The sequence below is a fragment of the Nannobrachium achirus genome (assembly GCF_963921795.1).
Source record: "Nannobrachium achirus genome assembly, chromosome: 13".
In the NCBI taxonomy this organism is placed as follows: domain Eukaryota; kingdom Metazoa; phylum Chordata; class Actinopteri; order Myctophiformes; family Myctophidae; genus Nannobrachium; species Nannobrachium achirus.
The window spans coordinates 20,259,333-20,275,236 of NC_137833.1; the positions used below are offsets into that span (position 1 = coordinate 20,259,333).

At 42.5% G+C, this 15,904-nt stretch overlaps 1 protein-coding gene across 2 annotated transcripts in view; it reads right to left on the minus strand.

Moving 5' to 3' along the window:
• Nucleotides 1–725: 725 nt before the first annotated feature.
• Nucleotides 726–15,904, minus strand: part of cdh23 (cadherin-related 23) — a gene marked incomplete at both ends in the record, with an annotated part of 273,834 nt that continues 258,655 nt past the window's right edge. Inside the window, 11 exons of one of the 2 annotated variants that reach the window (XM_080739708.1) lie at nucleotides 726–1,067; nucleotides 4,375–4,485; nucleotides 5,936–6,055; nucleotides 7,377–7,506; nucleotides 8,079–8,139; nucleotides 8,954–8,994; nucleotides 9,154–9,233; nucleotides 10,447–10,567; nucleotides 10,688–10,785; nucleotides 14,184–14,440; nucleotides 15,710–15,871. In XM_080739708.1, the coding sequence (XP_080595834.1) occupies nucleotides 726–1,067; nucleotides 4,375–4,485; nucleotides 5,936–6,055; nucleotides 7,377–7,506; nucleotides 8,079–8,139; nucleotides 8,954–8,994; nucleotides 9,154–9,233; nucleotides 10,447–10,567; nucleotides 10,688–10,785; nucleotides 14,184–14,440; nucleotides 15,710–15,871 (1,523 nt within the window). The remainder of the gene's footprint in view (nucleotides 1,068–4,374; nucleotides 4,486–5,935; nucleotides 6,056–7,376; nucleotides 7,507–8,078; nucleotides 8,140–8,953; nucleotides 8,995–9,153; nucleotides 9,234–10,446; nucleotides 10,568–10,687; nucleotides 10,786–14,183; nucleotides 14,441–15,709; nucleotides 15,872–15,904) is intronic. The other variant, XM_080739709.1, reaches the window with a different exon arrangement.

The following is a 15,904-nucleotide window of genomic DNA, read 5'->3' on the forward strand; positions in this document are numbered from 1 at the left end:
ATTTGTGTTTGTGTGAGTGTATGCAGTCCAGGTATGACTTCAAAAGAACATGGGAGAATGAGGCACCATCATACAGTCTTAGGATAATGGTTTAACAAGCTTCTCCCATTGGGAGGCGTAGTCTCATTTGTTACCTGGCTCTGTGCGTGAACATCACTGAGGTTCAGGTAATCTTGTCTATATATTGTAGACAAGTGCCTGTTTATGCTCTTCCATCATTTAAGGTTGTTTTAATAAACCTACTCCTGAAATGCGTAACCTCAGAACACAATCATCAACATTATAATCCACTCAGATGATCCATTAGTTAGTGCAGTGGTTCTCAAAAGTGGGGGTCCAGGGACCCTCAGCATTTCTTGACTGGGTTTCGAATGGACCCTTAAAGGTCCATAACTCTGAGAGCGTACAAACAGAACCAAATGGACCCGTCAGGATCCAATTTGGCACCATCTTTACGTTTCCACAGTTATCGGGTCCATGAAATTAAAAAAAGTTTGAGAACCAATGAGTTTTACAGTACACCATCCCACACTTGACTTGTTGAGATTGGTTCTTGAGATTCCCTCCTAGACTACACACACACTCCACCTCTATCCCCCCCTCCCCCAACCATGCCTCCCTATCAGGATATCAGTGTTGGGGAGATGGAACCGGGGGTGGGGGGCGGCACAAGGACACACACTACTAGCAGGTGACTGTTCTCAGACCAGCGAGGCCTCGGCTAGTCATAACTCAGTTATTTCCAGGGGCGTCTCCGACTGGCCGTCTCCATCCTTGGTGCGGTGCATCGGAGTGGACTTGGCCGACTCGGTGCGAGCGTTGCGCTCGGAATACAGCCCGCCGTCGCCGTTCAGCGTCTCCAGAGAACGTCCCAGAGCCCGCTGGTCGTCCTCCGGCAGGCTGTTCATGTCGGAGCTCAGGAGCGTGCCCGTGCTGCCGTGGACCACGTGCACGCCCTCGGGACCCCTCAGCTCCACGGGCAGCTTGTGCTTGAAGCGGAGCGTCCCGCGCCCGCCGCCCATCCCCAGACGGTCGTCCTCGTCGTCATCCATGTCGCTCTGGATCAGCTGTTGGGTTGGGAATGAAATTAGTCTTTTCACAGAGGTGATATGGACACACACGACATGATGCAGTAGGTCAACAGGACCATGGAAACATATTGAAGAGCAGCACAGCTGGGAAGAGAAGAAGGTCTGGACTGGAGGTGAGAATCACTGAAACAAAGTGAACCAGAGAGTATGAGAGCAAGTGAGTCAACAGTGAGTTAAGCTCAGTGGTGGACAGTAACCAAGTGCATTTACTTGAGTACTGTATTTAAGTACTTTTTTTGTTTAATCTGTACTTTACTATTTTTTTATTTATTTTTTTCAAGCTTGTTACTTTCACTCCATAAAGGCAAATATTGTAGTTTACATTTTTAGAAAGTGAATCCTGGGGAAAATAGTCGGTATACTATGCACACAACGCATTGCATTGCAACATGTTGTGAGCTTGTAGATCTGCTATCTCCCATTGAAAATGTATACATTTTTTCTTTTCTTTTTTGAAAGGTTCAAAATGTCAATACAACAATGCATATTGATATTAAAGGACCACTTCACCTCTGGGACAACCAGATCTTATTTTATTGTTGTTTGGGACACTATCAACACAATCCTGATTTTTTTGTGTTCAATCTGTGTTTTTAGATATTTTAGTATTTCAGCATGCTACTACAACTGGTCATAATGCAAAATGCATCATATGACCAGTTGTTGCATGCAGTTGTTCCATGCTGATACTAAAATATCTCAAAACACAGATTGAACACAAAAAATAACTCAGGATTGTGTTGATCGTGTCCCAAACAACAATAAAATAAGATCTGGTTGTTCCAGAGGTGAGGTGGTCCTTAAAGAAAATGTACTACATTTTAATTTGTACTTTTGTACACTTTTGTAAGTATTTTGTAATGGTTTTTATATTGGACAACATAATGTTTCTGCTGTAGCATGGCATTTAAAAAAAGCATGTACTTTTGTAATTCAAGTACAAATTTGACTGCATGAGCAACTTCTCACTTGTAGTAGAGTAATATTTGACCAGGATTATCTAATGTATACTTTCGACGCAAGTACTATGGTTGAGTACTTTGTCCACCACTGGTTAATCTTAATTTATAAACCACTGCATGATGATGTCGACAAGCTGACAACATGTCAGTGTATAAATTAGGCTATAGGCGTCACACCTGGTTCAAACAGTAGTTAAACACTTTCTTCCCTATAGAAAAGCTAGATGCCAATCACAGATAACTCATATTTTATACCAGAATTATTCTCACTTTCTTCAGATTATCAGACTTTCTCACACATATATTATATATTATATTGTGACATACTGTATACTGCAGATGCCTCTTGCATAGCATCAGAGTAGGCTATAAGAACTGTTCACTGTGCTATTTGATCCAGGTCTGATTCATACTGTGGCCAGGAAGAGCAAAACTAAACACAATCACAAAAAGCATTTCAGAAAACAGAAACAGTAGATACAAATATTTGATGTAACTATAAAAATTGAATAATTTATGACCTTTTGTGTATTCAATTTGAGTATCTAGGTCATTAAAATGAATCTACCCAGGGTACAAATTAATATGGAGTGGAATATGTATAATACAATAAAGATATTATAATGTAGTGATTTGTGTCTTATTGTACATTTTTAAATAAAGTGAAAAATAAAAAAAGATATAAACATTTATCCATGAATTGAATACCAAGGACTTCCAACGTAAAAAAGACCGTAAAAGGACTTATTTGGGATGTTCCTTTTAGGCAGGGTGTTTAACTGTACTTGTACTTACTACATTCGTATTGTATTGGCTATACTACTGTTCTCCATTTTTGTCTAATAAAATAATCAATCAATCAATAACTGAGAAATTACCATGTTAACCAACATAATAAGTGTAATAACTAACCAAGCCATACAGTAACGCCTTGTGATGCAGAACTATGAAAATACTATAATAAAAATATATAATATGTTATTTAATTTATTCTAAGCCTACCATCTAGAGGAGAACATATTTTGTGTCCTCTCCCAAAACTGTGGTATGCTACACTCAAGTCTCCCTCTAGAGGGAGATAAAGGTCTTGCCCCAGTTTAACCTAAGTTTTATATAAGTTGATGTTTTCTTGTCTTTAATGTCACTTCACTTCATTATGTTGTTTCGTGCATAGTTGTGTGTGTTCTACTATTTAGTGCCTGGCAGCTCTTTAGGCCTAGAAAGCTGAAAGCCTGTGCCTGTGTGGGTTGATTTTCTTACAATTCAACCCATTCATTGTCTTATTCCTTCACCGTATAATTCTTCCATGACAATATAAGTGACGATGACGGGATGGATCAATCATTACTCCATCGTCATCAACGGCAGACACACTATTCAAAGAACTTCAGGGTGAAGGAACTTCTGTTAAGCAGGTCGAAGCATTAGAAGACAAGAGATCACTGCAGCAGCAACCGTGCAAAGCCAATAACTACAATTCTACAAACCTCACAGCCGTACAAGATATGAACTCTGTGATGACTACAAAAATGGAAGGAAATAGGAACATATAGGGAAGAAGCATGCATGCTATTTTAACACCATGGAACTGCTGAGATGACAAAACATACACTTTCCACATGTCCTGAACAAAAACAAAATGACAATGGCAACAAACAGACAAGCAACAAACAGACTGTTGTGTATAGTATAATATCATATTATGTTTGTGATAGTGGAGATTTAGCAAAATAGAAGACTGAATGTGTTTACCATAATACAAGGTATTTGGAAGCCACAATCAATTACAGTGTGAGAAGGGTATTACTGGACATCCTATACTATACGCTGATGAAAAAACTACTGAGACCCAGACACAATTAATGGAGGGAAGACAGACAGACAGACAGACAGACAGACAGACAGACAGACAGACAGACAGACACCACAGGAAGTGTGTGCATGTGTGAGAGAGAGAGAGAGAGAGAGAGGGGGACTGGAAGAGATGGTGTGTTTATGTGGGCACGCAGATATCATCAGATCTTACAATGTAGTTTTTATTAATATTATTATTATTACTATTATGTTGGTCTTGCATCTATGAGTGTTTTCAGTTTTACTAAACTGTTTTCTGTAATGCTAATTGGTTTTGTGTGCACTTCCAGGCCACCACAGTTTAAAGCTAGCAATGCAAGAAAAGAAGACATTGTGAGAGAGAATTGCACAGCAGAAGTACAGTAGCAGCAGAGGGGGAAGAAAAGGGAAATAAGATCGCCCTCCAGTGGCGGGAAACTAGAACAGCACACCAGCAGGTGAAGAGCTCTGCCTCTCTGAACCCCCACCTCAGTGATGGATGAGTGGTCTCCCATGCTGGTGGATTTGGTGACCAGTCTTTCTGCAAAGAGCTTTTTCAACCTCAGGTAGTCATCCAGGACAACCTTGAGCAGGGAGCCCTGACAGGACAGCAGTTATGATCAAACACAATCTATCACATCTAGCAGAAAACATGGGTATCCATTTCTTTTTATAAATTAAACCCCTACAAGCTCAAAACACGTCACGATGGGATGCGTTGTGAGAACATTTTCTTTTAATTTCACTTATAATGACTTCCCCAAAATAGGGACAAAAGGTTGACAGTGGTTAAGTCTGACTGTGTGTTTTATAAATATTTAACCCATGAAAACTATTAGCAAGTGCCTGTGACTAAAACATAACAACGCTGGAGCCACTGGAAGTAATGGTTTTGGACATACTGTACAAGGTTTCCGCCCGACAGTGACCCTTATAGTCACTGACCTCATTATGTTCTCACATTGCTTGCAGCACTATTCATATTTTACAGAAGTAACCCTCATAGATAAGAAGCCAAAGCAGTTATGTTTAGTCCCTGATGTATTTATACTCATTGCAACATGTAACCATTATCAGTTGCAAGGAGTTGCATTGGTGTGGACTGGCCTAAAAAAAAGTTTTTCTTTTAAATCTTTTGCAAGGAGTTGCGACGAGTTGCACCAATGCAACTCTTTGGAACTGCCATTTGGGGAAAATGGCTACAAGACAGTTGCATGTTACAAGGAGTTGCGTTGCAAATCATCAGACTGGCCCACAGTAAGTTGTATTTTCGAGACATAGGCTACTAGAGAAGCTGGAGGGTTCATCCCTCTGACCTTGTCTCCCATTTATTTTGTTAAAAAATGGACAGAGAGACTACATGAATGACGGAAGAAATACATTTGAGTCTGAATTTCAGGGAGTGCTTGTACATTTACATGCAAAATTGAGGTTTAATTAATTTGTGACCAAAACCAAATGCTGCATTTAGCTTTGATCGCTGCAGCGTGCAAAGGCTGGCCAGCCATTTGTACAGCCTCTTTCATCTGCCCAAACACTGTCGTCTGAAATTACACCAGCAGTTTTCTCACAGCTGTGAATTTGACAGCGGTTTGACAGCTGTTAGATTTGGCACAAGAAAGATTCCATTTGAATTATTATAGATTCCGCTTGAATAGCCAACTAAATCTCCTGATTACTGGAAATAATCAGATTATATTAGTTGTAATAGAAGTGTTTATAGTACATCCATAGATCCCCCCCCCCCGATATATATGCATGACCATTTCACTAAATGGGGCTGTATCCTGTCAACATGTCGAAGTGTCCTTGGGCAAGACACTGAACCCTTAGTTGCTCCCGGTGAGCAGGTTGGTACCTTGCATGGTTTCCTCCACCATCGGTGTATGAATGTGTGTGTGAAATTTGAATGGGTGAATGTAATGCACAATGTAAAGCGCCTTGGATAATGGTGCTATATCAATGCACCATTTACCATTTATGTATGCATGTTAACACACGCATTGTGTTTATACTCCTGAATAAAGTAACACAACGTGTGTATCTCACCTTAATTGGCCCCTCCCTCATGATCTGACCCAGCTTGGCGATGTTGTCATACTCCTGAATGGCTGCTCTCAAATAGCGGTCATCCTCAGGCTTAGCTTGAGGCTCCCTGCCAAATGTCCCCTGTAAATAACACACACACATGAAAGCATGTATGGACACGCAAAGACAGACACAATCAATGGAATGTCCACACATAGAGCCACGCACACACACACTTACAGTATACTGTACACTAGGGCCTGCCCCACCAACCTATAAATATGTATTGGCATGCACACAAACTCATCGGTGTGCACAATCATGAAAACATAGACACACGCATTTATGCTCATCCGTAGACCCACACCAGACACACCAATATGCACAGTTATTGATTGATATTACGAGGTGATGTGTGTGTGATGGGGTGGCTGAGAGGCCAAACCCATGAGGAATGATATTAAGATGTGTAAAAAACCTGAATGATGGCGATGTCAAAACCCACCCGCAGTGGCAAAAGGCTTGTGCACAATATCATTGATCAAGAATCCCAAGGTTCTTGACAGCACCGTATCTCTTGGTGCGCTGGTACAGGGGCTGCACCGCGACTCAGCGTGTCACGTATGCCTTGATCTTATATATACATTCCTCTAAGAGCCGCATCCCACTTCCAAGCCCATTCACGCCCCCTTTACATCGACTTCAACTCATAGGTAGGTGCTAGAACGTAAGGAATACCGCCCATAACTCTATCATTGGCCCCCCGTTGCCATGGTGACCGCCGTCCATTGGCTCGTATTCCCAGCTATGGGACCAGCGGATCCAATTTCAACCAAGGGGGGCGTAGCCAGAACACACACACACACACACACACACACACACACACACACACACACACACACACACACAAAAATAGCTAATAGTTAGCTCACAACTTTCCACTTTTCTCTATACACCACTTGGCTAGGACTGATCACGTGGCACACGGAGTTCTTAACCGGAAGTGCGTCCGGCGGTCAAATATGTCCGACCGGAAACGTGCGCTGCGCCACAATAGTTCCGCCACAATAGTTCCGCCACAATAGTTCCGCCACAATAGTTCCCCCCCAAAACATTTTTTTTTTTTTTTTTTTTTTTTTTTATTTTTTTTTCTTTATTTTTTACTTTTTTTTGAAAAAAAAAGTTTTTTAGTAAAGATGCGGGCGTGGACTCTAGATGTGAGCGGCCCGAAGGGCCGCGAACCTCTAGTGTGTTACATTGTATATATGTTTTGAATACATGACTGCTGTGTCGTAAGACAAATTTCAGTGTGAACTGACAATAAAGTACTATATCATATCATATCTGTGCACTTGTGTATATTATATGGTTATATTCATGTATTTATTTTTTTATAGTATTTTCCACTGAACACAGACAGTTATTGTGCAATAAGTGCACCCAGATGGATGGTGGTACTAACATGAGTGCGTGCCGGGCTGTTCCACAGGTCCGTGATCTCACTCAGGTTCTCCGGCAGGTCGTCCTCGTGGTCAGCCTGGGCAGCCAGCTCCAGGTTGCGGCAGAATGGGTCCAGCCACACCGGGTTAGCTCTGCGTACATCAGTGGTGGAAAAAGTACTTGCATTCTTTAGAACGGGTACACATTATAGTGTATTATTATTTTATGCTTTAACTATTGAAAAATAGCAGATATACAAGCTCACAGCGCGGCACCGAGTGCCGCGCTGCGAGCTTGTAGATCTGCTATTTTTGAAAAATCCAATATTTAGTTCCAGGGACCCCCCCCCCCCCAGAAACAAAATTTGAGTTACAAACGTTCGCTTTAAAAATACATATATTCAAAGATTTGCACACATTTTCACAACTTTTTCAAAAATAGCAGATCTACAAGCTCGCAGCGCGGCACTCGGTGCCGCGCTGTGAGCTTGTATATCTGCTATTTTTCACTGGTTAAAGCATTCAATAATTCTAGGCCTAAATGGGTTAAGTAAAAGTATCAATACTGCAATGTAGATAGCCTCTTGCGAGTTATTCCTTAAATGTAACACTACTGACCAATACTGTATGTGCACAACATATCTCCTTGCATAACAGTAGAACAAACTAATAGAAATCGCCTTGCTAAACAACCACAATGGATAAGGCAAACAATGCAATCTCACCCCTCAAAGGAGTACTTGTTGGTGTTGGGCATATCAAGGATGTCCATGAGGCCCTGGTTCCCTGAATTGCAGAGGACAGATAGATGGACATGCAATACAGCCTCGGACATGGTGTTGATTTTGACAGCAATAGTCTAAAGGTGGTTGCACACTGCACTACGTGTTTTCGTTGCGTTTTGGAAATCCGAAATCCAAAAGCCAGGGAGAGAGAGAGGAAAGAGAGAGAGAGCAAGGGACTCAGTGCAACAGCTGCGAAAATCGAAAAAAATCGACCCTGGTTTTGACATAACATGAGGTGATTTTTTTATTCACGCGCTCCGAAATTCACTCCGATATTCGGCCCGAAAAACGCAGCAGTGTGCAAAGACCTTTAGTCTTTTGAATACAATTCCATTTACTTTTAGTCATCTTCTATTCTAGTCATTTTAGTAATCTGAAATGTTTAATCTAGTTTTGGTCAACTAAATATCATAAGATTTTAGTCGACGAAATCTACAGTTGATTTTGTCGACTAAAATGTATTTTGGCGGGCTTTGATGGAGACATACTGTAATGGGCAGATTTAACACTTGGTTGCATGCTGAAAATAGCCGATCTGTCTGCAATTTTCAGAGCGCAACACCCGAGCACAACCAAACATAATATGTCTTGTCTCTTTCATTTTTGTTTAGTTTTTATTAGTTGACAAAATATTAATATATTTGGTCTTAGTTTTAGTCATCATAGCTTACTGTAGTTTTTATTTAGTTCTTATTTAGTTTTCGTCAGTGAAAAGGGTAGTCGACAAAAAAAATTGTCATAATTTTAGTAGACAAAATCAACACTGCTGTTTGAAGCTGGAAGGGAATGTACCCTTCATTGTTGCTATTTCTCACCTGTAGACCCAGCCACAATTGCCTTCAGCTTCCTCTTGTGCCTAACACAGGAAATAGAGAAATCGTGAGGTGATAAACATGTTTACATGACTGCTCACACTTAGCACAAAAACATTTAAGCAAATAAGACCAGCTCACGCAGTATTGCCTACATTACAGAATGGAATGTGGTAGGACTATTATTGAATGAGGAGTCTTACACTCTGCGATAATGCCAGTTCATCAGTGCAAACAATATTCCAGCCAAGCACAGCAGCACAGCCAGGATAATTATGACCATCTGAGAAGAGAGGGAGAGATAGAAGAGAGAGGATGAAGCTTTAGCTTACCTAAAGAGAAGATAAATAGGGAGGTTTGCTCTGTGGAATGCATATCTCTGCAATGCCATGTGGTTGTCCATATTTGTATAGTCTATGACATCAGTCATCTATGACATATGACCCCAATTTGGGTAAGGTTTCATCCAGATTCGACCGCCATTGAGTTCCATTCAAGTTAAAGGTCTCATGACATGCTGTTTCTACTAAACATAAAGGTCTTTGTGATGGTCCTTCAAACGTGTATTAAAAGGTTTTAACTGAAAAATCCACTCCAGCAAGCCATGGCAATGAAAGAAATAAAATAAAAAAACAATTTTCCTGTGGGTGTCGCTGTTGAGGGATTTTGCCTGTCAATTATTGCCTCTGCTCCACCATCCCAAGGGGAGAAGAGAAGGGAGGGGAGGGACTGGGAGGAGAGGGGCGGGACTTATAGTCCACTGGTCACTTCTTCTGGCAAATCACAGCACCTTTCTGAGCCTAATTATTCAGAAAACCCCAGACCGGTTTAGTTCAATTTTTTGGGATGTAATTAAGGTCAGAAAACCTAAATAAAAAAAATGAAAAATCTAAAAATATATATATGAATTTGATACTATGAGATCTTTAAATATTTAAAGAAAGATTTTGCGGTTTGCAAGATTAGCCCAAGACACAGACTCATAGACAGATGGACAAACAAACAGGGGCGAAAACATAATCGCCTCCTTGCACGGGTCTTCAATGTTTTCAGGCCAAGGACCCCTTAGCTGAGAAGGAGATAAAGCAGGGACCCCCACTACATATAGTATAAAATTGTGTAGCAGATTTTCACGGATTTCATAGATGGATTCATAGACTTGTTTGACAGGAGGGTCATCAGTCTATGTTGGATTTGTGTTTTTTCCAGATATAACCTCTTAACCTCTACACCAAACCTATATGCCAAAAATAGCCAATCTACAAGTTCTCAACGCCTCACAGCGCGAGGCGTTGAGAGCTTGTAGATCTGCTATTTTTGGCTAAAGTTCTCCACAGAATAGGGATGCAAGGGTTCAAGTTGTCCATTTAAAATAATTATCCTATCACACAAAGATTGTGGCGGCCCCCCTGTAGTAACTCTGAGGACCCCCTAGGGGTCCCGGACCCCCTGTTCAAGACCCCTGCTGTAGATGCCCTCGCTGTGGCTACACAGACCTGCAGCGTGGAGGGGTCCTCCGGCACTTTGCCACTGACAGCAGGCTGAACGTCCAAGACGTTGTAGTTCCTGAACAGGTTCCTGAGCTGCTCCTGATTCTCGTCTATCATCTGGATTACCCTGCCGAAAGACACGTCACATGATGGGCCTTTTTATCATCTGGGTTAACACTGTGTAACTCAGCAACGAGGTAGGATTCTACCTAGTCAATGATAAGCAAACTGTTAAGAAACGTCATACTTTTCAACATCCATGATGCGGTCGGTCTGCTTGTCGACCACATGGATCAGCACGTCCGTCTGTGAGAAATTCACCCTCCCCTTCTTGTCTACGTGGAACTAAAGGAAAGAAGAAAGAAATATGTTTATCATGTGGGATCTCAAGATCCACATGGAAATGTGACTTCAGTCCTCTATGATCTAAGACTTTGGGCAAAGTTTCAGCTTGATCAGGTTGACCACTATCAAGTTAAATATTTGAAAAACATGCATGGACGTACTTCTCTTGTCTACCGGTAGTATGCACAAGATATTTGCCAACGATTGGTCTAGCGGTTTACAAGATTAGCTCCAGATACGCAGATAGACGGGAAGAAAGACACACAGATGGCTAGCCCCCTGCAGAGCCACGCAGTAAAAAGAAAAACCATCATGTGGATCTGTATGTGGCCAGCCTGTGATGTCAGTCATCTATGATGTATAGCAGGGGTGGGCAACTTTGATGCTGGAGAGGGCCACTATATTTTCACACACACTCCAGAGGGCCACACTACAGTCAAACATAGCAAAAATAGCAGATCTACAAGTTTGTAGATCTGCTATTTTTGCTAGTTTTTAATTGGTATCCTGAAAAGTATTTTTCCATTTAATTTCAAATGCATGTAAAGGTTCTTATGTTACTTATGTTACTTCTTAGTTTATGAACTTAATTACAAATGCATTGGACATAAAAAAGAGACTAGTTGTAGGCTACTAGTCATCAATTAGATACTAATATACAGTTGACTGAAGTAATTAAAGCTGGTCAAGTTTGCACGTTTGGAATTATAACAGCCGAAACCAATAATATATCAGTATTCCGATATTAACCTGTGGGCCGCATTAAGTGAAGGTGGGGGCCGCATGTGGTCCCCGGGCCGCCAGTAGCCCATGTATGATGTATAGGGTTAGTTTCAGCCTAGTCTCACATGGCCAGACTGTTGCCTGCCACACTTTTCAAATGCTTCTGTCATACAGTCTGGAGCATGGAAACTCTGATCATGAGCAAGCGATAAAGCAGATGTGAAGCCTCTTCCCCACTTACGTTTCGTCTTTACAGTTAATATAAATCAAAATCATCTAAGCATCTATAGCTTGCTGTTTAGCAGAAATGGAAATAAAATAAATCAATTTAAAGATATTTAAAAATATATTTTCGTGAACGGAAATGCCGGCTTCCTCTCTCGGATTTCAGAATTTGTAGATCCAGACTCTATAAAGCATTCGGAGATTGTGGAATAGTTGTCTGGCTACGTGAGACTAGCTTCCGCCCAATCCAATTAACGAATAAAATCATATGTGAACGAAAATGTGTGGAGGTGCTTCTTTGGCCAGGTGGCAACGTGTAGAAGGAATTTGCCATGATCAGTCCAATGGTTTGTGAGATTACACACACACGCACGCACGCACGCACGCACGCACGCACGCACACACACACACACGCGCACTTTAATAGAACCTATAAAAAGAGGTCTGTGAGTGTAATTAAGAGAGAGGTCAAGCATTAGTCTGGAGAAGGTAACAAGTAAGTGGCAGCCTGTTGGGACAACAGGCTCATTAACACTCAATTAACCATCACCTTTATTAAGACCTGTGTGTGTCAATGAGTCAGTGGGGAGGTCAAGCAGATCAACCAAATTACACAGGAGACACGGTTGTTTTTTACCTTTTCCCAAAGGGAAGACACTTAATTTAATGAATCCAGTGTTCAAGCTGCTTTCTCAGTAGGCACGGTCCAACTTAAATTGTGCAGTTATTTAAGTTGGACTGTGGTTTTCAACAAAGAAAAGGATCAGCTGTTCCTCATCATTGTCTCCACCAGCCGAAGGCTGAGGGAGAGTATGTTTTCCCCTCCGTCCGTGTGTCCGTCCGTGCGTCCGTCCGTGCGTGCGTCCGTGCGTGCGTCCGTGCGTCCTCGCAGTTTGTGAGCGCCAAATCTCAGTCGCCGTTGGCCCGGTCGCTGCCAAAGTGAGCACACACATTCCCTGGATGCCAATCTAGAACCTCTGCCCTAAATTTTTCAAATGGGCCTTTTCTAGCGCCAACTAGTGGCCGATGTTTGCTAAACACATTTCTGTGCACTACTCTTACAGATTTTGTCCAAAAATCCTACAAATCGGTAGGCAATATCTCGACAGTCATGTGATCGACACGGATCTGTCTGATTTTGCATATTCCATCCTGATTGGCTAAGATTGGCTTCCAAAGTTTGTGGGATTGAGCCGTTTTGAACAAAATGCCTCAAATCACAAACGCAAAGTGCAATTATCATGAAATCGCGCACACACGTTCCCACTAGGCCGAGGAAGAAATGCCACTTAATTTTTTTTTAATCAGCCTCATGGTGGCGCTATAACAGCCCGATTTGTGGTTTTACCTATAACTCCACCGATCAGTTTCAAACTTTGTAAGCGCACTCCCTAGAGGCTAAGGATAAACCTTTGCCCTGCATTTTTCACATCAGCCTTTTATAGCGCCACCTTTGGGCCGACTTATGTAAAACACATTTTTGGATATTACTCCTTGAGATTTTATCCAAAAATCATGCAAATCGGTACACAGTATCTCTATAGTCATGTGATCAAGTCCGATCCGTCTGATATTTCACATTCCATCCTGATTGGCTAATATTAGCTTCCAAAGTTTGCAGGATTGCTCCGTTTTTGAACAAAATGCCTCAAATCATCAACGCAGCTTGCGATTACCGTGACATTTGCCACACATATTCCCACTAGGTCAAGGAACAAATGCTACCTTTTTAACATTGTCCTGTTATAGCGCCACCAGCAGGTAGACTTTAGCAAAACACATTTTTGGAACACAATGTTTGAAATCATGCATGCAGCGTCCGATTGCCATGAAAGATCTAAGGTGAAGAACATATGCCACCCTTTTTACATTGGCCTATTATACAGTAGCACCACCAGGACGCACGGCCTGGTGGAGACCTGTGCTCGGAAGAGCACTGCTTCTAGTTTGCTATTGTTTTTATTTGACTAAACACACTGAAACTCTCTAACCCAGTGGTTCTCAACCTTTTCAGGCCGTGACCCCCAGGGGGGGCCCCGACCCACAGGTTGAAGTCCACTGCTCTAACCAGCTGTTCACCAGTAGGTAATCTGTGTTGACAATAGGAAATTTAAGCAGCCCGTTTCTACAACCGCGACGCAAGGCGGGACTACGGCTGCTATGACGTAATCGCCGTAGCAGTCAAAATCGTTAAGCAAACAACCCTCGGCAACGGAGTCCCACCCCTTTTACTGAACTCTTTGGTTCCCATGGCGATGCATATACGCAGCAGACATTGCAGCCACAACGTGGGAAGGGAGCTTCTGCCATTGTAGAGACGGCTGCGACGGTGGCAGGTTTATCTATCAAACGATGATCATCTCTGGTTACCGTTGTCATCTGCTGTAGCCGCCAAAAGCTTAAAGTTGCTAATGACTAAACACCCTGAAACTCTCTAAGCAGCTGTTCACCTGTAAGTCATCTGTGTTGACGATGGCCCCAGTGATGTTGGACAGCAGCTTGATGAACTCGTCCTGGAAGAGACGGACGTTCTCCGGGATCTCGTTGATCACAATCTTGACCCTCTGGTCGTCCCGTAGGATGTATATTCTCACCATGGTGACGTCGATGTGGTGCGCCTCGTCCTGCACGTACACCTCCACCAGGAAGAAGCCGGGGTCGTAGGCAGTGAACAGATCATAGGTACGGATGATACCGTCTGTCTCACCTGGGGACACAGGAATGGAGCTGTTACATCTTTTGTAGATGAGCGCGTTGTGGTTGATGTGTCACATGACATGGGATGTACATTAACACATCGGGTGCCCCATTTATCCCCTCTCGCTGCCCAGGCCCGCCACCATTCTATTGAATACGGCCCTGCTGCGTCAATGCATGCGTCATGCCGTCACTTGGTCACATGACCGCAGACAGGATGTTGTTGTGTGACTTACTGTATGGACCAGTGTTGATCATAGCTGTTCATTGCCGATCAAAAGTTGGTCATTTTGCCGCAGCCGGCCACAGTTTTAGCCATAAAACAAACATTAGAGATAAAGGGCGTTAAAGATGGGGAAATGTATTGGAGTATATGGAGAAAAACGGCCGCGCGATGCTCTCAGCGTCGATTCGAAGCGACCCGCGGTGAATGGGCTGCATCCAGGCGTAGCCCCGACCTAACGGTGAGATTTAAAGTTAATACTGTAAATACAGTAAACACGTCAAAACGTCGTGGGCCTCCAGCGACATCAAAGAGTTTGACGCGTGGGCACCCGCTGAGTTAAAGGTCATATGACATCAAATTTTATTTTTATTTTATTTTAATGTTTTTTTTTTTCCTGACCTCAATTACACCAAAAAAACTGAGCTTTCAACATGCAGTGGTTTTTCTGTAATCTGTAGTTTTTAGAATAATTAGGCTCAGAAAAGTGAGTTCTTTGGCCTCTGGACATACGCATCATCATGCAGGGGAGGGTGAGGTTTTATCACCTTTAGCTTTTCAACATCACATCACTGCACCATACATACAATGAGGGCCAAGGCTTTGGGGGGGCGGAGCAGTGGTGACATAAGACAGACCATGAAAGTCTCTGAACTACAACTACTCAAGTCTTCATGTGGCATTGGCATATCATATACAGTATATGATATGACTACAGATGTCAGCCAGATCCGAGCCCCTTAGACTTCGATTATAAAAATGTAGTAAAAAGTAAAATGTTTCAGAAAGTAGTGTAAAGGAAATAGTGGTGGTACTAAGCTAGCCCACTGGCAGTGTGCACAAGAACTTTGGCACTGATTGGTCCAGTGGTTAATGAGAAGAGCTCCGTAGTTCCAAAGTCTCTGGACACAAAGACAGACGGACAGACAGACACACAGACCAATCCTCTTGTAGACGGCTAGCCGTCCTGCAAAACCACAGTGTGAGGAACAGTTACATAGGTGAAAATGATAAACATTCAAAATTCCATAGTGCGTATTCTATAAGAGGGCTCACCTATGATGAAAATGTTGTCTACAACTTCGGTATCGTTGGACTGCAGTTTGATGTGGCGGATGGACATGATACCGTAGCGGACCACACTGTTGTTGCCAATGTCGTTATCAACAGCCTTCACCTGGATCAGATCCGAGCCCACCTTGGCATCCGCTGCCACTCCTGCAACAGTCACAACAAACAGTTAAGCCTGAG